Source organism: Molothrus aeneus, chromosome Z (assembly GCF_037042795.1).
Source record: "Molothrus aeneus isolate 106 chromosome Z, BPBGC_Maene_1.0, whole genome shotgun sequence".
Classification (NCBI taxonomy): domain Eukaryota; kingdom Metazoa; phylum Chordata; class Aves; order Passeriformes; family Icteridae; genus Molothrus; species Molothrus aeneus.
The window spans coordinates 53,804,441-53,828,827 of NC_089680.1; the positions used below are offsets into that span (position 1 = coordinate 53,804,441).

The 24,387-nt window shown below is 37.9% G+C and overlaps 1 protein-coding gene across 1 annotated transcript in view; it reads right to left on the minus strand.

Moving 5' to 3' along the window:
- The window catches only part of PRDM6 (PR/SET domain 6), a 74,959-nt gene that overhangs the window by 42,903 nt on the left and 7,669 nt on the right, over positions 1-24,387 (minus strand). The window contains exon 2 of the mRNA XM_066569670.1: positions 22,161-22,468. Within this exon, the coding sequence (XP_066425767.1) occupies positions 22,161-22,468 (308 nt within the window). The remainder of the gene's footprint in view (positions 1-22,160; positions 22,469-24,387) is intronic.

The window sequence follows — 24,387 nt, forward strand, 5'->3', positions numbered from 1 at the left end:
TTCTGCAGTGAGCGTGACTAATGAAGCTTGGTTTTAGTATGGTTGTGTGTGTCTTTTGTCCCCAAAACATTCACTGCTGTAATAATCTCCACTTTGATACTGATTCCAGTGTATGATACACTGATATGTAAATACTTTTCAGTTATTACGCACTTAGTTCTGCTGCTATCACTGGAAGTTCAGCACACAGAAGATCAAAATGCTCAGTGCAGTCTGTCCCTGTGAGTGCAGGAAGAGCGGTGTCCTGGGGCACTGTGCTTTGCAATGTGCAAGTAGAGATAGTTATAGTGGTGACTGAAATTGCTCCCAAAAATATCCAGTAGCTTTTGCTCAACGGTGAGATATAGACTGGGTCACTGAGCTTTGCTGAGCCCCAAAGGTTTTTTTTTTTTCTTGAAAGCATCCCAACAGCATGTAACTTCTAGATGTCACTTTGTGAAATGTGAAGTAGCAAGAAGGTGAAATCTGGAACCATGCAGGAGAGAAAAGTCCTGGTGTACAGTTTGCACATGCTCACCAAACCTCGTGTTTTACCAAGATTGCAGGTATTGTTTTCCCCAGTCTCTGGAAATTTAAGCTGCTGCATATTTAGAAAAGATCAGTTGTCATGACAATACCAAAAAGAGTGTGCCCTGTATGCTTTTCATATTTGACTTCACTATATATACAGGATATCCTGTATTATTCACACTGTCTGACACTTCTAAAAGACAAAAACTACATTTCCTATTTTCTTCTTTTTTTTTTCCCCTACTTTTTCCACAGTTCAGGAGATTTACCTTCTTACCCATGATATCAAAATCAGTGAAAATGCAGGAGCAATTACTGTATTCCTACCAATATAGTTCTGACTTTTAATTAAATCCATTCCAATCTCTACAGGTAAATCATTAGCAATAACAGAGTTCAATTATAGATACTTTCTGTAATTACTAAATTTAAATGTCATGTTTTGTGACATTTTTTCAATCTAAAATGTGTTTTGTCCAAAAATGTTCAAAACCAACAGTGACGAAAACAAACCCTCAGATTCTAATGGAGTTTTGAACACTGTAAGTATGATCTGAATGAGACCCAAAATTGTACTACTATTGTGTTAAGAGCAGCTCTTAACACAAAATTGCATGGAAGTTCTACAAACAGTGTCAAAAGGTGTCACACTCCACAGTGCAGAGCATCTGTATTTCAGTCTTTTAATTGCAGTGTAAATCCTCTAAAAGTCAGTACAATAATAACCAGCAGAAGCAGATAGCTAGCAGATATTTGAATTATACTGGTGATGGGAGAAAAAGAGCAGGAAGACCTTACCACAGTTATAAGAAATGATTGCAGAACTTTTCACCTGTAATATTACAAAGATATGTATTGCAATTCCCATTTTACACCGGATGTAAACCATACCATTAACTTTGCAACTCTGCTTAAACAGCCTGTCAACTTCAATGCTACATCTACATATACTGTTCACATAAATGAGAAAAAAATCCAAACCTAATCACGGATGTCATTCACATAGTGAATAGAGTCAGTTCTGAGATTTGTATTGATTTAATATCCTTGAGAGTAAAAATAAACAGGACTCAAAAGATCCATCATGATGCAATTATCCAAAGTTTTCCTTTTAAAATGCATCTCTGCTTGGTTCCTGACAAAATAATTTTAACTGTAAATTTGCAAATGTCTCTGTTATAAAACTGCACAGATCTGAACTATAATAGTCAAAGCTCAAATGTTTCATAAATACATTTTAAATATGGCATTAATATAAAAATCCCATCTCTTACAAACAAAAAACTCCATCATGTAATTTTGAACTTCTTCTGACCTTCTGATGGCTACAATTGGGAACAAATGTTACCCAATAAATACATTGGCAGCCTTTTATTTGCAAAAAATAGGACAATTAATTTAAGCAGCCTTTGTTTTAGTAGATGCATCGGATGTATTGTATAGGAAAATATACCAGTCTTTCATATATATCAGTCATAATCAGAGATAAAAAGCCTTACTGATTTAGAGCATATCTACACTGCAATCAAAGAGACTGGGACTGGTACAGATGAGTCTGTTTTGTGGGTGTAAATTAGTTACCTAGGTCACGACAGCAGGGGATGTGCTTACAGCTACTTACCATGCCTTACTGAGAGTTTGCTATCCTGTAGTAAGCTAATTTTTACTGGAATTACGTCACTCATAAGACTGAAATAATTACCCTGATTAAAATTATTTGGCTTGTGTCTGCCCAGAGGTGCAGAAACATCGTTGGAGGCAATGCAATAAGTTCTGAGAGAATTTGCAATGGGGAAAACTGTTAATAAATATTGGGGCACTATTGGTGATGTCCTTTGTTCAAATGCAGCATAAAATGATGCTTCTTACTCACTTGAGGGTAGGACTGGTTTCACACAGCCATAACCAACTAGGGTTAAGTACATAACCTCCCTCTATTGACCAATGTCCTTGTAGAGACAGCAGAGAGAAACAGGCAAGATCAGAGGGCAGCACGTGGTAGTCAAGGTTAACTCCCTCAGATCAGGTACTTACTGATATCCAGTGTTACTGCCTGATGCTGCAAGCACAACCTGCTGTCAATTGTCACAGCCTAGATGTGGACCCTAATCTCTTTCTGAGACTACTACTCAAAGAATTCAGCAATTTTTTGTATTGTTTTCTCATGCTCTTGAAGGAAAAGGTATGAACAATTTTTATCCTCTCAGCATTGAAGTGTGACTTTTATAGTACACTTTTTACTCGAAAAACAAAAGTACCTTCTCTATACAATTACATTTATAAGTAAATGTATAGAATCATATAAGTCTTAAAAGAGTTAGCCACCATTATGATTATGAAAGCATGCTGTCAACCAATCAGGACTTTGGGATTTTCTAATTTTTTCAGCGTTCTTTCCAAAATATGCTTCTCCCTTTTTTCTTTTTTCCCCTTATTTTTTAATTAAATACACAGCAGTAACAGCACTTTTTAAGAGAGCTATGATTTTTAAGGCTGTTGAAAGCTGCTTCCCTAAAATGACCTTTCTTACCCAGTAAATGATTACAGCAGGGCAAAAGCAAAAAAAAAGCAAAAGGAAAAACCCACAGTTTTTGGTCATATTGCTCACAAAACTATGTTGGTGAAGCTTTTCAGATATATGCTCAAAACTTAAAATAAACAAACAAATAAATAAATAAATAAAAGTGTTCCTCTTCCACTCAATTTCAATTTCAAGTCTTGACAAGCTGGCACATCTCAAGTCATTTTATGGAAGCTTTGAGATAATATGTGGTGGCAAGAATACAAGAATGTCTGGAGCATGACAAGAATGGGTTACCACTGCTTGAACTGCAGAAGAGTCTTGACATTACTAATGGAAGCATAAAATAATAAAGCCTGGTGAGTCTAACTATTTCATCCTTATCAAATGGAGGAGCAAAAAGCCTTTACTGAAGACCAGAGGCTCTAATTCCTCAAATGGGAGAAGGGCCAAGGGAAGACACAGTTTCCACATGGAAGTTGCAGTGGCTCCAAAGGACCCATCACTCCATGTCAGAGCTGGGTTGCTCTGGGAGAGCAGGGGGATTCTGGAAAAGCAGCTGTGGCTCCCCTTGCTGACCTTTTCTCTCCAATGACACCATGCCAAGTCACCCTGTGCAAACATGGCCTTGTCCCATGGTGCACGTGACTGTCTTGTGAGCTCTCCAAAGGCTGAGGTCTCTAAAAATCTTTTTCTTAACAGTGGAGAAATTGTTGCTGTCAAAATTGGGTCTTTGGGACACAAAACATACTTATCCTTGTACAAAATAAAGTGCCAGCTCTGCCTTCTAGCAAAGTCTAATTAGAAAGTTTTAATTAGAGAGAAAATCAGCATCATGCTTACACTAGTATAAGCTGAGAGGAACTAAAACACAAGAGAGAGTACAGTGTATCTACACAGGCACTAAGAAAAATTATTTTGTGAAACTATGTAACAGTGTCATCTAGTGACTCATACCATAATCTTACTATCCTGACAGTGCAACGAGCTACAGGGGAGGCTGGTTTTTACCCTGCTGAAGTGACCTGTGCCCACACACTCTATTGACACTTGGCATTCAGCTGTGGCAAGACTTCACAAGCAAACTGAGCATGCACACACAAATAGGACATTTGCAAACAATGGTCTGGTGAGTGTGCAGATATCCTTAATTCCATGTGTAGAAATCCTAGTGGAATGCCAATGCTAGGCATGGTATAGGTCCTGTCTTGTGTCATGGAAAGCATCTGTCATGATGTTGCTGAAATACAGCCCATGATTACACCACCTAGTGAGACTCCTTTGAACTCAGTCCTGCATGTAATCTGCAGGACATTTCACAAGGTCCTGCAGACCACCAGGGAGCTGTGGACAGCATTTTAGCAGCCTGTGGTGAAAGCAGCCACAACTACAAGCAAGCAACTTGGTTGTCTTCTTTTTCCTTTCTAACATCTGACCCTAACACCAAGGATTACCCTATGGGTGTTCCAGGCCAGGATGGAGGGGCTCTTGAGGAACCTGGTCACCTGGGAGGTGTCCCTGCCCATGGCAGAGGCGTAGGAACCAGAGGGTCTTTAAGGTCCCTCCAACAGCAAACCTTCCTATGATTATGTATCAGCAACCAGTGACTAAATCCCATATCATAGGTCCTTATTTCTAAGCACATTCACTGAATGCAAACTAATCTGCCCATAAGGCTCATGAGAGCCCTTTAGCATGACACTAGAGAGTTGTTTCTTTGGCTTTCCATTTTTTTCATTCTTCTTGCCTAAAAGTCTGCTTCCCACACAAGCAACCACATAACAAAGGCCATTAATAAAAATGAAAAAGCTTAACTAATATACTGGATTCCTTCCTTTTTAGAGTTATGAAGTTCTTCATAAAGTGTGATACTTGCCAAAGAATACAGTTAAAGGCATGAACATTTTGTTATATTTCCATTATAATTAATTAAACTGTCAGAAACATTGTCCAAAGAGCATTCACTCTGACAAACTTGGAAAATCTGGAAAATGTAATGCAAGTGTGACACTTGTCTATAATTCATGCTGCAGTTTACAGGGGTATTAACTGCACTGCAATCTTTATTACCCCTTTGTAAATAAAAATAAAATAGAATAAATGCAGTTTAAGTGCATTGGATTTTTTTGCAGAGACTTCAATTTTCAAATCATATTCACCTCCTTCTTTTGCTTTACACTGTACTGCTTAGTGCTTTAAATGATATACATCAAAACTTAATGTAACATTTCAGAAAATTAAGAAAAAGTTTTGTCATTGGTTTGATAATTGATTTTTTTGATTCTGTTGTAAGCTTAATACTTGAGATTGAATTTAACAAACATGCACACACACACAAAAAAATTTTATAAAGGTTGTCATCCCTGTTCAGATTTTCTTACTTGAGCTTTGTACTTACCATGTGGCTGAAACATCTTTGGCATCTAATTGGGTACCATCCTAATAATAGTTCAGAACAGAAGGCAAGTTAGGACACCTTTTGTCTTCCTAGGGCACTTAAATCTTGTATTCAGTTTAATCACCGAGCTCTGCTCAGAGCCCTGATCACTGATTTGGGTGCTTTCAGAATCTCAAGCCCTGCTAAGCTGTCAATGCAGTTTAGTGCATCACACCCAGGCACCCCAAAAGGATTCATCCAGGCTAGCAATACTGAAAACTCAGATATTCTGTGCCGTGCAGGTGCAATGGCTCATTCAGAAATGAGCTCAACACCTCACTGTAGAGGGTACATATACCCCTGGTGACCAAGGGGCAGTAGCATCTGAAGAGCACCAAACCTCTCGCTTTGGTGCTATCAGCTCAGCTCTCTCCAGGCAAGTGTCTGTACACAGCAATCCCACAACTAGTTCTAAGTGGTTCATTGTTGGCAACACAACAGAAAATAAATTTAAAATCAAAACATGGGAGGGGGGAAAGAGAGAGGAAAATGTTTACAGTAATGCTTTTATAACAAGGTTAAGTTGAAAGAATAAAGAGGAAGAAAGAAGGTTCCAGATATGCGAAGGAGTCCCTTGGCTTTCATTTTGAAACAAAGTTATAAGCACTTTGCTTTGCCAGAACAGTCTTAGAAATCTGTAACAAAAAAGAAAGAAAAGAAAAATCCTGAACCTCCTTTCTGTACTATGAATAAAGGGAGAGGCTGCTCTGCATCCTTTCCCAGACATGATCCAAGGAGCAACTTAGTGAGGGACCCCAGGGCCCAGGAATAATCTGTAACCAAAGCTGAAGCAGCACAGCCTGTTGCCTTTAGGAAGAGGAAATCCCAAGATATCAAAAGCTGTTCTCAGATCCCTCTTCTCAAGGGGAACAGTAGGGCCAACACTACCACTTCTTCAGCACAATATCTCAGGACAGCTCATGTCCCACCGTCACCTCATGTTTCTCATCTGCAATACTGCTGATCCCTACTTTCTCACACTTGCTAGATCCGTTTCTTCATTTCTTCCCCACCCGCTCCCTTTATCCACCTATTCTTTCTTTTTCACCTTCACACCATCTTCTTTCTCAGGCTTTTCATCCCAGCTCCACTCTGCATTCCCAATGTAGATAGATATAGATATACAGATTTCAATATTCCTTTCCAAAACAGTAACGCATTTGAATACCTCAACAATCTGTCAATTTGCACTTAGCAAACCCAAGAAAACAGGGTATTTTTGTTGCCTTGAAACTCATCCTCTTCATCTGCCCTCTTCCATTATTTCCTTTATGTCATCAAAATGATGATAAACTAGACTTTTGTTGGGACGTGATTTATATATTTATCAGGCAGGTGACTCCAAGGTGCTGAAAAAAGCAAGCATTAAAAAGGTGAGATGGAAAGTGATTCTTCTATAGTAACTTGGCTTAGTTCTTAGTTCTTAGCCTGCTATATGAGAATAAAATGTAATAACAATGCGGTGAAGTTGAAAGACTGCTCTGAAATCCTTCAGCATATGAGTTTGGGGTCTAATTTCACACAAGTAACACCAACAATAAAGCCACATTTGGAGTTGCAAGGCATATCTGTGAGAACTACTAGCCTGAAATTATTGAATTTCAGACAGTACTTTTTCTTCTTAACTGCAAGGAAAAATCAAACATAAATGAATGACGTTCAAAGAAATAAAGTTAAATTTATGAAGCTAATTCTGACTTAAAATATTTATAACAAAAGAGTGCAAGGTTTTGTTTGTGCTGCATAAACTTATTAGTTTAAAAATATATTTAATAAGTGACAAGGCCAAATGAAAATTTTTATGTAGTACTGGATACCCACCCAAGTAGTTAAATCAATTCCTTTCTGTTTAATTTTGCTATTTGCTTTTCTATCTGAGCTGCCAATTTGCTAACATATTAGGGAAGAAGTAGGAAAGTCTTTTTGATTGATAACAAGTTCAGATTTTTGTGTCAGATCAGTAGAGATTTTTTTTTTCAAAGTAAGAATTTCGTATGTTGCTTTTACATTCTTAGACAATTATTCTACAAAAATTATTTAAATGCTCTTTTTTTAGCTGCCTTGACAAGAACACCAAAACAGTTCACATCACCCTTGACCTGCAGGGTGTACATCATCTTGTCAACATATAAACAAACACATGATGGGCTGTATTTTAATAGATTCTGTAAATATCAAGATCCAATTCATCAAAAGGTTGGCCAAAGTGACAGCTGTGGGGGTTGCAGTATGTGGTTGCATGTCCATTCAGCATTCTTGCAATAGGATCATTGCAAGAAAACTCAGAGCTACTGTTGCTATTTCTTCCACATTATTATTTCTCTAGAAATCTGGGTTAAGCTGCTGTCTGTATATGCCACTTCATGTATAAGAGAAATATGCAGACTTCCGGGCAGAACCGCGGGGACAGCTTTTATAATAATCCCTCTCCTCTCTCCCCATCTTTATCAGACAGTTCCTCTGATGTGCTGCACTCTGTCATAAAAGGAGGCTGAGAGGAATTTATAAGCACAGAAACTCTTACTTTGGAGAAAGAACAGAACTCATTTTTGATAAGGTTTACACAGACACAGTAACTTTTCTTGGTTGGCTTCGTAGCTTTATGAATTTCAAAGCTAGCAGGGACTGTTAGATCATTTGCTCCAGACTATACTTCATGGGCCATTAACTTCTATACAGGAAAAGACACAGAAAAAAGGGAGAGGACCAGTACATGCTTGAGGACTGAGTGACATGAGTACCTGGTGCCCCTATAATGCCAGGGAATTGTTAAGGGAGTTAATGCCCTGAGGCCCAGAGAAAGCCAGGACAGCCATACCTGAAGCTGCAGAGATTGTGATATGCATGCAAGGACAGTGGCAGTCAGCCTAGGGGAAAAACAAGCTGCCTGTGAAATGGAAGGCTAACACCTCACACCACGACCCCTGACTCAAGGTCCTGCAGCAATTCTCTGGCTCCCAAAAAACCACAGAGAAAGCAGAATCTATCTGGGCAGCTGAGGGAAGAAATTCTCAGAGAGCACCCCAGTAAAGAAGAGATTCATATGTAAAGTACTACAAGGAAGATGCAGACAGTCTTGCTCTCCTCATGTAGGTCCTGGGAGGTAAAGTAAAGGTTTTGGAGTTTCACAGGCCATGAAGGCAAAGGCTGAGATCGTTGAATCCAAAGATGTGCAACTTGACACATTTTAGCAAGATATTCTTATATTTTACTGCTAAACATATTTACCTTCCTCTTTTGAGATGCATTTCACCTACCTTCAGGTTCAAGCCATGGTATTTTGTTTATTACATCTCATCCATTAAATAGAAAATCCCTTCTGCCAGGTTGGATTTTCTTTTACATATGTAAGTGTCTAAATCAAGAAGTGAAACCAACTCTAAGCTCTTCCACAATGAAGGCAATATATCACACTCCATTAAGAACTATATTCAAAGGCGTTTTTTTTTCCAGAAGCTGATCACCTCCACAACCACCTTGTACTCTTTTACCACAGTACTCTGGTTGTGGTCTCTAGACACAAGGTAACTTTTCAAAGACATTTCAGTCATATGATACTAGTCATATTATACAATTTATAGCTACCATGACCCTTTGCTGGAGAGTTAAATGCTGTAATGCTCATGGGCAACTCAAACATAATTTCCTATGCTCATGCACAAAGCCAGCTTCTCTCTCCTTGGCCCTTGGTGCCTTTCCAACAGACTCCCTCCAGGATGAGAAGTTTAAGAGATTGATGTATGAATTTTAAATATTTGTCTCTCTTTGAAACTCCTAGCATTTTTGGTTTTGCTTGAATGGAAAATAACACTGGAGTCTTTTTACTAACTACAAAGTACAAACAACCATGAGACATAGAATGAAAATGCCTAAAAAAATCCTACAGTCTGACAGCAGGGTAAAGCTCAGAAGTCCTGATTCTGAAAGCCATTTCATACTTTCTGTAAGCTCCTCAATACCACCAGCTTCCAACAAAGCTGAAAGGAATAAATGAAATCTCAGAACTTTGCAGCCATGTTCCGATATGAGCTTAAACACCCAGGCCTCCATTCACAGTATTTGCAGTTGTCACACTCAAGAGAAGAGTCTTCTAACCCAACTGGTTGTAGTTAGGCACAGCAACTAATTTTTGGTTTGGTTTAAATATTGAAGTTTATTTGGAGCTCTCAAGACTTAATATGAAACCATATTCTTAATAACCTTAATATTTCTTAATATTTCATAACCTTAACATTTCTACCATATTCTACTTTCACCCATAAGATTCATTAGCAGTTTGAGCAAATGTTAGAACTGATTCATCCTGTGTATATATGCAAAACTGCCCAAATATAAAGCATAAAATATAAGACCTCTTCTGGCATTTGCAGTTGTGTCCTTTGCTCTTGATTAACTGAATCCCAGTGAGTAGCCCAGTCAGAGTTACATGTAGGACAAATCACCTGCAGCTATAAGTGGAAGATTCAAGTTATCTCTCAGTTTTCAGAAACCCCAGTGAGGTGCTGGTCAAATAGTTACAATTTTTTTTTCCTAATGGGCACAGAGCAGAGTCATGCCAGAAGGCATGGAGATCCAGCTCCCTCTAATCATAACAAACACAGTCTGGGCACAATGCGGTTTCAGCCCATAAAACAATTACACTTGCAAGGATTTGCACCCTCGGGCATAGCACTGTGCTAGCAGACATACACCCACATGGCTTACAGTCCACAGCAAGCTTCTGTCTGGTCAGCTTAGACCAGAGACACAGCAAGCTGGTGCCCAGGGGCTCCTGCCCATGGTCCACTCTTGGTGGGATACCACGTTTCCTAGTACAGTGCTGAGGACACTAAGATTTTTAAGAAAACCTTGCATGAGCAAGTATATTCATTAAGCTATCCTTCAAGGTTTTGAAACCTTGACCTAGATGAAATGTTTCAATTCATCAACAAGAGAATGAGAAAAGTCCAGAGGAGAACATGAGCATGAAAATTAATTCTGAATGTTATAATTTTTTAATATTTACCCATGTCTTTCTGGAGGATATCCACGACTTATCAACAGACAGCACCAGCACAAAAACTGAGTAATAGATCAGCAGTGCAATGCTCATGAGACAAGTCTAGCCTGGTTTGTGAGAGTGCTAAAATTTCCTGTAATCTTTGAGAACAGAGAGAAAGAATAGCAGTAATCTTCTACAACACTCATAGTCAGAGAAAGCCCTGTCTCTTTCTCCAAAGTCATTGGCATTACACTGCCTTGCTGTCTTATTCTTCATCTTCTTCAGACACTTTTTTTAGGAGCCTGCATCTCTCTGTTGTACCAATTTTTCCTGTGATCTAAAGGCCTGCTTTTTCAGCCTATATAGATATTTGAATTTGCTGAGAAAAAGATATCTAGCTCTCTGATTTTCACATTGAGACTTTTAAAGGGTGTGAAGGAGGGAGAAATTCAGTCAGCCTTTCAGTCTATGGCAATCTGATCCTTGGATGCTGAACTACACAGGCTTTCTTGCAAAAAATTTCTCAACATTAATTCTGTTAGATATTTACCAGATAAGTTTGTATCAAGTTGCAATGGATGGCTGTGGCATTATTTTAATAAAGCAATGGAAAGAACATATTAATGTAGAAATGTTAATGTACATCCAGACCAACTTTGCTTTTGAAAGAGAATTCTTTGTTCCACGTTTAAAGTCAGATGACAGCTAGAATGGATGTTCTCAACAGCAAACTTATAGTTAATTCTTCAAATAAATCAAATCACCATCACTACAGAAGGAAAATGCCAAAACGTTTGTTCCCTTTGTAAGAAGCCCTAAAATAAAAGCATATCCTTTTGCACAAAAATCACAAGAATAATTTTTATGTCAGATTTTTACAGAAACAAATAATAAAATAAATAGGAATTTAATTTAAAATTTTAAATAAAAAATTAGAAAATAATAAAAAACAAAAGTAAGAAAAGTTAAAAACTAGTTAAACAGACACAGTGGTCCATATAGACACTAAGTTGTCTATAATCATAATTGCCAAGACAGTGAATAACCTCGCCTTAACTACCACTGCAGCCAGCTGTTTTCTCTGCAGATACAGCAGCAGTGTTAACTTTTTGATGTCTTTCATCCCTTAAACAGATGAATGAAAGCCAAACATGGCAGAGGGAAGAGCATTTCTCCTGACCAGCTTACCAACCAGTGGCTGGGCACACAACAGGAGCAGTGTTCTGCTCAGCTTCAGAGAGGGCAGGAGGCACTGTGCAAACTTCTTCAGTGGCTATCCTTGTTATTCCCAATTGTGATTGACAACATCCTGAGAGGCATTGCTAACTATTTCTGATCATAAATACAGCCACTACAACATGCAGGCCACAGGGTGTAAATGACTAGTGTAAAGTATAATGTGTGGACCTGTAAGATTTCAGAAGAGATAAATAATAATTTGGAAGAAATATAAATCAAGAATAAAGGATTAAAGAGAGTAAGACTCGACCAAAGTCTTCAAAGTGATCCAAAATGGCAGTTACTATATCTTTGAATAAGAGACCATCTGGTTTGGCTTGGCAGCAAACTATAAAATTGCACGCAAATTAGCCATTCAAAAGTAAAAACAAAATCAATTTAAACAATGAGGTAAAACTTCTGCAATGCTATTGCCTCTGGGTCGTGTCACTTTTGTGTAATTTGGGCATGAAAATTAACATCTCATTGAATAAACAAAAACTCACAAAGGTTAAGAAAAGAGGCAGACAAATATGGTCTTTGGAGGAAAGGGAGGCTACAGACCTCAGCCTGACCTTCGGCCATCTTTTGTTGGGAATGGCAGACCCCAAGGTCAAACAGCCACTCAGCCAGAGTTACAGTCTGAGCCCACCCAGGCTCAGGTTATGGCTCACTCTAATGCAGGCTCCGCCACGTGGCAGGCTACAGACACCCCTGAGCCCAGGCTGTGTGGTTGCTGCTGAAGAGTCCCCACTGCTCAAAACTCACCAAACCCTGAGACTAAGGGCACCATCCAGGAGAAACAAGCAGAAAGGTTAATATTCCTAAAATACAACCTTTCATTCCAAGTAACTTGAATGTGATCCTGGTTTGATCAGAATAGAGAATGGAACTCAGATGAGGCAACACTGATAAGAAGATTTAATCGCTTATTTGGTACCCATCTTTTTCCTATACATTTTCATGATTAATGTGCAGTCTAAGGAAATGCCAATGTTCATCTTCATTTTCCTTACCTTTTTGATAAAATTTTAGCAGAAACAGAGCTTTCTAAACTCTGACTTTTAAACATGCTGAAAGATATGCAGCAAATTAAACTCTACAATGTTGATCCATGAACAACAGAAGAGATTCACCTGGGTGAAAAGCTTTGGTCCCCACACAGAAAGAAGACCTAATGTTTATCAGGAAGAAAAATTCCAGAATCAGGGCATGGTACCTAACAATGCACAGGTTTGGATCCATAGAAAGAAGACCTCTGCTGAAAAAAACATAGCTGAAGTCCCAGCTTGGTAGACTTCAATAACTGCCCCAAAGGATTACAATATCTTCAAGTGAAATTTCTAAGTTTCTGTAACTTTTTGTGCATTTCTATTAGAACTGCTCAAAACTAATCTGCAATTTACACTTTTGGATGAAAAACACATCTTTTTTTAAATCAACCCTTTTGTCAGGAATCTATGTTTTGTGCAAGTATTGTGATGATACTTTTGCATCAGTTAAAAAGAAACATGTTTCTGTTCATTAAATGTTCCTATTTCTTCTTGAACTTTCTGAATGTGTGCTATCTCAGAATCCTACCAGTCTTCCTGCCAATGTCCTTAGGTCATTGATGAGAATTTTTTTCTTTTTTTAAATGGTATTTTGGGTTTTTTTTTTTTCATCAAATGCAATATGTCATATTATTTGCTCTGAAAGACAATTTTTTTAGTGGCAGAAAAATGTCACTTTGTTACTGCAGCTGTCACTGAAATATTGCTGGTCACAATAAAACGAATCAACAAAAACACAGGCTAAAATTTACAACTCTCTCACTTCTCCAATTGGAAATTAAGATGTGCTTTATTAGAAACTGATTATACAAAAAAAAAACCTGGTCTGAGTTCTCCTCATTTTTGTCAAAGTATTTGAGTATCTCTTTCATCTCCTTTTACTGGAGCAGTGCAAATGGGGAAACCATTCAAGACAGATTGAAATAGAAATAGGAATGAGAATAGAAACAGAAATTGAAATAGAGAAACAGAAACAGAAATAGATAATAAAAATAGAATCTAGAAAAGAGAACACTTTCTTGAAAATTACTTTTACTGAAATGATGAGCTCTTTTTGCAAAATTATGGTCTTAAAATGGTGCCAGTCAGCCATACTACTATAAAATTCCTTCCATAGATTGATAAAAACTAATACCCTGCTTTCCACAGTGAATGCTGATGTGGCAAAAGCAATAAGTACATATAAAATAGTTTAAAAGACAAAAATAGTGATCTTTATAGAACTAGAAGTTTAGTCTAGGTAAAAACAGTGAACCTTGGATTTGCTAACTTCATATGCAATTTAGATGACACTTCAGTTAATGCAGGATTACTAGCTTAGGACTGTAACATTGACCGCTACCCTATTTGCCTAAAAAATGAAAATGCCTAAATGAAAGTCCAGGGCTCCATTACAGGTGAACAACATGAAGAACAGAGCCTCCCTCTGGCCTCTATTTCTTAGGAACTGGTAGTTGTGATAAAACCACTTTTCTCTACTTTGTAGTTCCACAAATGAAATCAAAACATCTTCAGAAATACCCTCAGGTCAATAAATTTGCTTTCTTATACACCAGTAGGTCTCCACACAGAAAGTATCAGGTTGAATTACTGATAAAATACAGAATTGTTTATGTACGTCTTGCTAAATCCAGGCAACTAATATGCAGTGTAGTACAAACAACAAATTTATGAGCTACACATTTTTCACAAGATACAGGAAAAAAATGTTTTTCTTTGATTCTAATATTCATCTAACTAAACTCAATGCACTGCTACACAGCCACTGGCAGTGCAAACCTCAGTTTTTCACAGCAAAATATTGTCTTTATGTCGAATGAATACATTTATACAAAGGTCCCTTTACATTTACTGCAATATTGTTGTGTGTAGACACCAGCACAAAATATTCAGGTGGTTCTGCCAATCTGAAAGAGCTACTCACCTATCTTAGAAAAAAAAAGATTTAAGAATTGTGATTACACTGGTACTGTGTTATTCAGTCATGCCTGAAGACCTCCTTAAATCAAAGCTCACAGTGACATCAATAGCTATCTTGTCCAGGCAAGGACTGATTAACAACTGCAGGATATCAGTCTTGATATGCATATGATACAAAACAGCTTTTTGCCAGCTACGACTGGATCTTGTGTATAGTTTGCAAAAAGAGCCTCCTGAGAGCACCTGCATTTTAAGGTTTTTAACATGAACATTACTTATGTCCATGCGAGTAGAAAGCACTGTGGTTTTGTGGTTGGTAACTAGCATTTTGTGGCTTTATTTTACTTGTTTTAATATAGGAAAACTTCTAGAGCATATTTGCTTTGTGACATCATTTCTTGATTGTGTCTTGCAGAAATAATTGACCCACATCAAGTAACTGTACTCCATATCTATTTGTTAATTAGAACTTTAAGATGCAACAAATAAAACACACTATCGACTTTTAAATCTTCAATCAAATAAATATTTACAGCTGCAATTTGCCAAAATTATTTACCTTTCAATAACAGATCACAAAAAGTATATGTGCTACAGATTCAAGTGAATGCCTTGGCTGTCAACAAACAAATTACAAACAGAAGGAAAAATAAGTGTTCCGGCTATCATTACAGGCTATAAATAGCTGATGTGGTTCTACTTTAAAGACGTGTGATCTTCTACATTAGTAGACTTTTTCAATGCATAATTGACCTTGAGATGGAGAATAACCTCACAGTAGAGTGGCTTTTCTTTTAAAGAACAATGAGTATAGGTATTAGAGGATGCGCCTGTTGTCAATGATCATTGCTGAAATCTGCCTATACCACACTGGGACAATCAATTTTGTAAATGATTGCAATAATCAAGAAAATAGCCTAATTTATAAATCCTGGCATACAGCATTTTAATGGATTTCTACATTTTAATGCTGATGCTTTCAAAGGCAAATGAATTGTTGTCCAAGCTGTCACTACACAAAATGATAAAAACACTCAGTCTTGCGGGTAACTACATCTCATGGATATTCAGACCATCAGGTACATAATCACTCATTAGTGAAACCTGTGATAGTTTCCAAAGCCACAGTTTCCTTATGAAAAAACCTTCTAGGAGCTGAGGGGTAAAAACAGCTGAGAATTACTGAAATAATAAAAAATAAAAATATTCCTAGCATCCTTTCCACTGTTCTACCCCACACACTTTTTTTTTCCATAGGTAAAAAAACAGAATAATCTTATTTCTATAACTAAAAGGCTGATCTAAGAACTTTTTGGCCACAGATTCTGTCAGGGCAGGCATTGTTCAAATGGAAGGAGAACAAATGTAGGACATGATGCCATGGCTGTGGCTGGTGGGTAATTCTACCTAAACCACCCTCCAACTCACTCTCCACCCTGAAGCTGGTTCTGCAGATGTAGTTGTACACGCATTGCTATTCTCAGTTAAACCTTAAGCAATTGATTTCAGCCAATAGGGCTGGCAGTGCTTTACTTACTGCTCAATCTCACTAACCTGACATTTATGGTGTACTGATTGGCCTATGTCAGTGGTGGTGGTTGTAAATTCACTTTGAAAAGCTTTGTGTTAACAGCCTTCAACCAGGCTCCAAGACGAGTATGAGCAGGCAAGCTGACAATTGCTCGACCTCCTGCCCTTATTACAGTGAGTAAATCAGGCTTTGAGCCATTAGGCTGGAGCCCCAGGCCTAGGCAAAAAGGATTGACATGACTAAAGGTCAACCTCTGTCACACATGTGTAACAATTTGGATAATGGAATTCTGTAACTTATCTGGAAAAGGTGCCAAGTCCGTAGAGGGAAGGTATAGCCTGGGCTGAATTTTCCAGCTTTTATGTTAAGGGATTACTTAAAAGTCTGCACTTTAAAGTCTATGCGCATTTGATGCCACAGAATCTGGGGGACCAAAGTGTGTGGAGCAGTGACTGAGGCAGTTCTGCAGAATATTGAGTGTCACCACCACCTGGAAAAGCACATTGCACTGTTTCACTGTTTCAAATCTATAATAAATAGGTTATTGACATCAGGCCCACAACACATTTTGGACACTTGTATAGATCATTAAACTACTGCCTTTATTTACCAATTTCGAATCAAAAGTCAGTCAAAATAATTACCTGTTAATAGTATCATAAATTAATTGTAATTTCAAGCCTTACAAATCCGTCTTATACAACAGTGGAAATCACTTTTATAATTAATTAAATTTAAAGGTCTAATGTTTCCATTACATTGGTGCCCAGTCAGCAATGCAGAAAGGTAGTGGTCAAATAAGGACAGAATTGAGCTTTTGTATTTATTTGTGTTCCACTTCAGTATTTTTGCATATTACATAATGAAATCTCCAAGGTGAGATTATGTGCCATAGAAAAACAGATAGTCCCTGCATGATCTAGCAATTTAGAAAATATTTTTTTTTCTGGTAATAGTGTGTGTCCAGACGTGTGTACGTTCCATGCAGTCCTCAGAATTCCTGTTTTCAGTAACACTCTTAAAATTCTGGGGCTGTATCCAACTCCAAACACCAAAGTGTATTCCAAACTTCACTTTGTTCAATAGGAAGAGAATCTGTCCCCATGCCAAATTAGATTAATTTTGTAGCACATGTGCTTAGGCATACTACACATACACTCTAGACAGAAAGAACATACCAAAAACATGGAGATACATTAAAATAATGCATAAGAAAGTCTTGTAAAAGTCACAGGTCTTCTAAAAGAAGCATCAGGGTTTTGTTTAGCTCTTCTAAGAACTAAAATTATTAAATATAAAGTACCTTCCACACTTGTGATCACACTAACTTTTTATGGACCTTAAGAAAGGAGTTTGTAATTTATAGAAGTTATCTGGGAAAATATGTTAGTAAGTGATTCAGAAATACCAACAATAGAAGGCTGCTTTGTAGATGTTTAGCACAATTTTCTTCTGAGGTACACAAATGGAATCCTCTTACTGAGGTTACAGTTTAGCATGCTACTGACCACAACATTAGTGATATTTTCCCACAGCACGGGAATTTAAAATCCATGTAAAAATAAAAATTATTGGTCTTTTTCAATGGAAAATAAATGCAAGGCTGCTACATCACACAAAATCCTCAGAAATGGCAAAACAAAAATATAACAGAATGGCACCAGCTGTTAGTCTGAATAACTTAAGACACAATAGGAAAGTAACTAAGGAGGTTTTTCAAGACAAAATTACTTGAATTTCATGCACATGACAAATTTAAAACAGAGCTGACAAGCAGTCTGGAATACTAGATGACAGATTGCTGAGAAACATAATTTTTACTTTAATAGAACGACAGCATGCACATAATTCTATCCCCCAGTGCTTTTCTGTAACAGCAAATTCAGTCCAAAACTGCAGCCTTGATAATCTGGATAAGAATCTATCACCATAACTGCAATGAGTGCTTCATTTGAAGCACAAGGATTCTCTGTGCATATTAATTTGTTCCAAAATGTCCAGTATTGCTGCATGGGCCCTGGCCAGAGTGCATCCCAGCAAAAAGCCTGTTCTTGGTCCAGCAGAAGGCAAAGGCAATGTTTTCTTTTGCTTCAGTTGAAGCAAAAGGCAAGAAGGCCAAAAAGTACCCATATGGTACTTTATTAAGATGACATGCACACTTTCTTGTGCCAGTTAATTTGGTGGGGGGAAGGAAGCAGGGGGAGAGGGGGAATTTTTTACAGGGAAAATCAGCTACACAGATTTCGTATTTACTAATGAACAACCTGATACATATATATATAGATATATCTATCTTTCTATATATATACACATATTATTTTTCTCATCCATGTAAAAAGAAATCGCATATAATAAAAAATTACTTCCAAAAATGCTAAATTTCAATTAAGTAAAGTCAAAATGAAGTAAAATCATATATTTTACATTTTTAGGCTGTTGCAAGAAAAAAAATAGCTATTTGATGACACATGAAAGAAAAAAAAAGATATAGCAAACTCTTTATCAGGCTTTAACATGAAGAACAGGAAACGATAAGACTGTATCCTTTGATATGTCTGTCAGTAAAAGTTTTTTCATCTAAGCTGCATTTGCAGGGGAAAAGACCATTTACAAATTAGCTGTTTCCAGAATTCACAGTTTAAAGTTGGGAGTCTGAAAAATTTTGACTACTAAAATGTATGCACGTTTAAACTTCAGTGTTTTATTCTAATAGAATTTAAGTGTATATCGTATACATTCCTTAAGTCTACTCTTATTAAATTTTGATGTTAAACAGAAAGGGGAAACCATGTGCAACTAGATTAATTTATCTCCAGGGAGTAAGGACACATTAATAATTGAGATAATGTTTTCATATATGTTGGAATCAAGTGTGCCTTTCCACTTCTTTATTAGAAAACACATTAGCGGAAAATTATCTCATTCTCATCAGTAAGACCTAATTGCTAAGAAAGTCTCTGTTTCTTTGCAATAACAAAAGGATTATTCTCACTACTTCAAAATAGAAAAAAAAAAAAAGAGATCAGAAACATTATGAAGCACTGCTGGAATAAATGCCTGTATTACCAAAGAGAATGTTTATTTAATACACCCAGTCCTGTTTTTGTTTTAAACAAATCAGAGTTTATTGTATTTTTTTTAAATACAAGCAAACTCTGGTTATAAAAGTGGGCCAAAGGGGAAAAAAAAGCAGTACAACTGAAATGACTAATATTTTTGGCTTTCTGAAAGACTGATCTTTCTGTAAGTTATAAAAAATTATCTTGGCTGATTGTGAGTGAGCTCTATAATTTCCCATGAACACCCATAGGTGTCGAGGCTGTTGTGAGGTAATGGAATGGCGTGTAACTCACTCTTAGTCGCGGTACGCTGTGCTGTGTGGATTACACGCAAAGCAAACATTGAGTGCGTGGTGGGAACACTTGTGCAGACAGTCTGAAGCATATTTCCATAGCATTGAACTATACATCAAATGCAGTGCTTCTGATGTTTCCCACAACAAAGAGTATAAAGAAAAAAGCAACCAAAACAGTAACTATGCTTAAAAGTGTTCGCAATAGCCCTTCCGTTTGCCCGGTGTACACAAAGAACTGTAAACTAAAACAAATATCTATCAACTTTACAGTTCTGAGGGCAAAATAATAAAATGCAATTTTTGATACTAAAAACGTGAAATTCTCTCCATAAGGTCTATCAAGACCTAATGCTGAACAGCTGATCTGTAGACAGACTTGCATTTGCAGCTGTGTGGGAAATATTGGTGAAAGAGAATGGACTAAGGTCACAACTTTATAAAGGGACTATGATGAAACATTTATTTATCATTCACAGTGATTTAATCCACACTCCTATGCCGTGTAGACTAAATGAATACAGACTATTTAGATATATACTGTCATTTGCTTTGATGTATTTTCATAGATCAGGTTCTGTAAAATTACAGTTTCTGATTACTTTCTTTTAATATATTTTTCTTTATTAAACATTTGTCTTCTGACAGATAAAGTATGCCAAATTGAAAGACGAAACAAATGAGAAACAGCAAAATTTTGGCTAGAGCTTAGAATATGTGTTTCTTTGATAACAGTTTTTGTCATTAACAGAAATAATTCAAGACCGTGAGCAACATGTTATTATTAAATCAAATTGAATTCTTATTTTTAAGATAATTCCATTAAAATACATGCATTCATTTTGCTAGCCAACAGGAAATCTGTGCTGTGTGTTAAGAGCACAAGAGTAATCCCACACAAAAACTCAGCCGACAAGCACTTACAGCCTGAATCTGGTACATACAATAGTACTGGTTGGTTTTTTTTTCCTTAGTATCTTTTTGAGTTTTGCTTTTAATTTTTTTAAAAATTTCTTTCTGAAGCTTCTTTCATTGCTTCAAAACCATTTTTAAGCTAGCCTGAAATATGATAAAAATTCTTGCTTATTTAAAAAGGTATTGTCAATATTTGCAACTTTACTTGCATAAAACTAATTTGTATGTTTTTAAAAATTAAACTCATGCTGGAAATATTTATGGAAAAATTATATGACTTAATTTATCTAAATTTCAGTACTTATATGTGGATCTGACAACCTCATTTCACTATTATATATTCTGTTAATTGGAATAGTCTAAATCACAATACCCTTCTTAACAATTAGAACTCCAACATCATTATAAAGTGGTCCATAAAAAATATGTGATTGATAAGTATCCCAAAATACTGTCATTATAATCACTGGGCTTTGGTAGGAACAGGTTGAAATCCAAATTATCAATATCTGCTGTACAAGAGAAATCCCATCTCCATTGGAGGCAGCAGCAAAATTCCCAATCATTGCAATTCATCCAGTTCTACTGATCGTGTTCAGGTGTGTTATGAGACTGATCTTTTTAATGTGAAAATCTTCTTGCCACAATGATGTTTTTGGGTAAGTACCTTGAGACAAAGACCCTAGTGTGTTGTTTATTATTTGTTTACATGCAGGAAAAGCATAGGAGCTCCAACTCTTCCATGTCCCCAAATATCTTTTCAAAGATCCATTCACCTTCCCTGTACACACACTGAAGACGCTGCATCTTCATGGATTCCTTCTATTCTGAAGATTTGGATTTGGTGTAGATGAGAAAATACCACAGATCTATTGGCCTGTTTCTACTGACTGTTGCAGTCAGTTTTGAGGCAAGCAGAGATTGCAGCTATAGAGGACTAAGCAGAACTAAAAAATTATACCTTCCAGTACAAATCAAAGAAGAAATTAATGGCAGAAGACTAGGAAGAAAGTAGGCTCTTTCTGAGACATGGAGATTATAGGTGTTTCCTGAGTTATAACTATCACTCTCTAAGACAGTGACAAATATTTAAAAAAGAAAAACCAACAGCTTTGAGATATCTGAATTTGGCTTTTATAAAGTACTGGAAACCTCCTTCAGTGAATGCACAGTAGGTACAGGACCAGAGATGAACTAAACTGAGCAAGAACTAACTCTGTCGCACTGCAAAGGGTCAGGCTGTGGAATAGGATCCTGGGTTTATTTCAGTAGCTTTTCTTGGACTGGCTGAGGACCACAGCAGCGGTACAGCACTCCATCTCGACCCACATGCACCGCCCTAGCATGATACAGCTGGTGCTGTGACCTGAGAGCTCCATCAGCTCTTGTAACTCAGGTCAAAATATAGAAAGCACTGGGTGTTGTAAAAGCTTCAGACTTCTCTGACCAATTACTACACATTACAGCACCTGCAAAAATCAGCTCTTCTCCTGCAGACCAATTGGAGCTCTGTGCTGTCCACTGGTTTTCTGGCTACCTTTATCATAGCAAGGCCTTTTCTTGCACTGGCTACATTTTCAAACCTGCTTACTTGGTTTATTTGAGTTGTGGGTTTGTTTGCTTATCTTCATGGCTAGTTCTGGCGCTAGTACAGCATACAATCACACTCCATGTTTACTTCAAAAAGATCAAATTTGACAAGGAAGGAAACATGATAACTTACTTCCCAGAGGTGCTGAGTGTTCCTGATGGCACCTGCTTGAACCTTCTCTGGCAAGAGCAAGATTCCCTGGAAGGGCCCGATCCAGGTGCCCTGCTGGATGCGCTGTGCCGCGCAGATGCCGTAGGCCAGGCCAGGCACGGTGCTGGTGCACAGGCACACTTCCCGGGGCAGGTCCCGGAGCCACTCGGGGATCTCGGGCGGAGGGGCGGCGGCGGCGGCGCTGCTGGTGCCCACCAGCCGGCGCAGGGAGTGCAGGGGCCCGTGCATCGGGCACTCGCCGTTCCGGTTATCAGCACACATGTCACATCCTGAGGGACAAAGAGGGGAAAGCTATCAGTGCCGTGCTGCTGGCCACCACCACCACCGCTGCCACGGCCGTGCCGTGCAGATCCCTGCGCTTGCACTGCCATTTCACGGCAGCACAGCCAGTGCTCCTGCACACCGTGCCCTCTGGGCGTTGCTTAGGCTCTTTCCCAGATCTCACCAAAGCCTTAAATAAAAAATTCCAAAGCCTGAGCAGAAATCCTGCAGCCAATTTGCAAGCCTTGTGTACTCACAAACTTGCCAAGATTCATTTACTTTAACAATGTTTTTAAAGATGAATTTTTTGACTAATACAAATAGTGCAGTTAAACCATCCCAGTGTGTTTCAGAGAGACATTTTAAAACACAGTCATAGTGTGTCACAAGTCCCTCTCAACTGCCTTACCACAGCTCAGCCCAAGGGCTTAATTGGAACAAGATTTAATTTAATCCTTATTTTAAATGAACATTCACTCTGGTTTTTGCATTAACATGTGTGTGTGCATGTCTGTCTGTTTGGAAAATAAAATAAATAAACCAGAACCTCATGAATGACAAATTAGAGCCTGCATGCGCATTTACTTTATGAAAGACAAATCTAATCTTAAAACTGAAATTATGCAGCAAATATTTCTGGGCACTTAAAATTTTATTTATTGAATAAGAATGCATGTTCTTTGCCTGTACAATGTAAATGAAGCTAGGAAAAGACCAAAACAGCATATCTGAGTTCATGAACAATTCCTGTGAAAAAGATCAGTTTGTAAAACTGTTAATTTCCCTAACTGCTGTTAATAATGAATGATGTGTCTCTATTTTGGGAAGATCCTACCATGGCTTTTCTTTTCTGAGCAAAGAAAATTTTGGTTAAGTGTTTCCACTGCACACTATTCCACATGCCACAAATGTACATCTTCCAGGAAAATGTTTCATGTTCAAGAAATTAATTTCTCTGGAGATATGCCAAGTTAACATAACAATGAATCTCTTGAAATAAATTGCCGTCTTCTTCACATTTCATTTTCATAGCACAATAAATGTTTTCATATAAATTTATTCCAGAAATACAAAGAAAAAACAATAATTTTGGCGCAGTACTCATGTAGCAAGTCCTACATCTTTCCCCTAATAATTTTATATACCACTCCTTATAAAAACAGAGCACAGCATTCACTACAGAAGTGGGAGTTTCTTGGTCTATGCCACAGATTTAGACTTGCTAGACTGCCTGCAACCACAGTCTCAATTCTCAGGGGCCCTGACTCAGATGCTCTTCTTTCCAAACTGGATGTACTGTGTATTAAGTAGGTCTCTTTCCTACAGATCCTTCAAAGGAAAACCCTCCCCTCATTTCAGCAAAAGCTGCTAAAGGACAGTAAAAGATGCATCTTCAAATTGTGGCTTCTATGTGTATTCTCCAGTTTTAGACACACTACATAAACACTTTTTCCTGTCATCCTCTTTTAAATTTTACCATTAAAAAAAGTGGTGCATTCAGCAACAAGAAATTACTACTACGTTACGTGTGGAGGCTAATTTCCCTCAAGTCATTTCACCTTTGAGTCTTCGAAAACGCCTGTCTCCACCTGGTGCTCGTCTGTCCGAGTTCCCTACCCGCAGCATCACTTACAGATCCCAGCAGAAGGCAAGGAGACAAGCCCTGAGCTGTGCATTGCTCCGGCGGGTGCCCCTGCAGAAGGGCTGCACGGCAAACTGGCCCCAAGCCATCCATCCCTAACAGGTCCGGGCAGGAGGCAGAGGAGAGCCGGCGGCAAGGCCGGACAAAGCCACCTGGTGGGGACCGCCCTTACGCCGCCAAAAAGCGTGACTTTGGCTGCAGGGTGCAGTTTCTCCTCGCCTTAAGGACATAATCCCTGCCACAGAACGACTTCTTTTGGGCTGAAGCACCGCAGCAGAGGGGTTT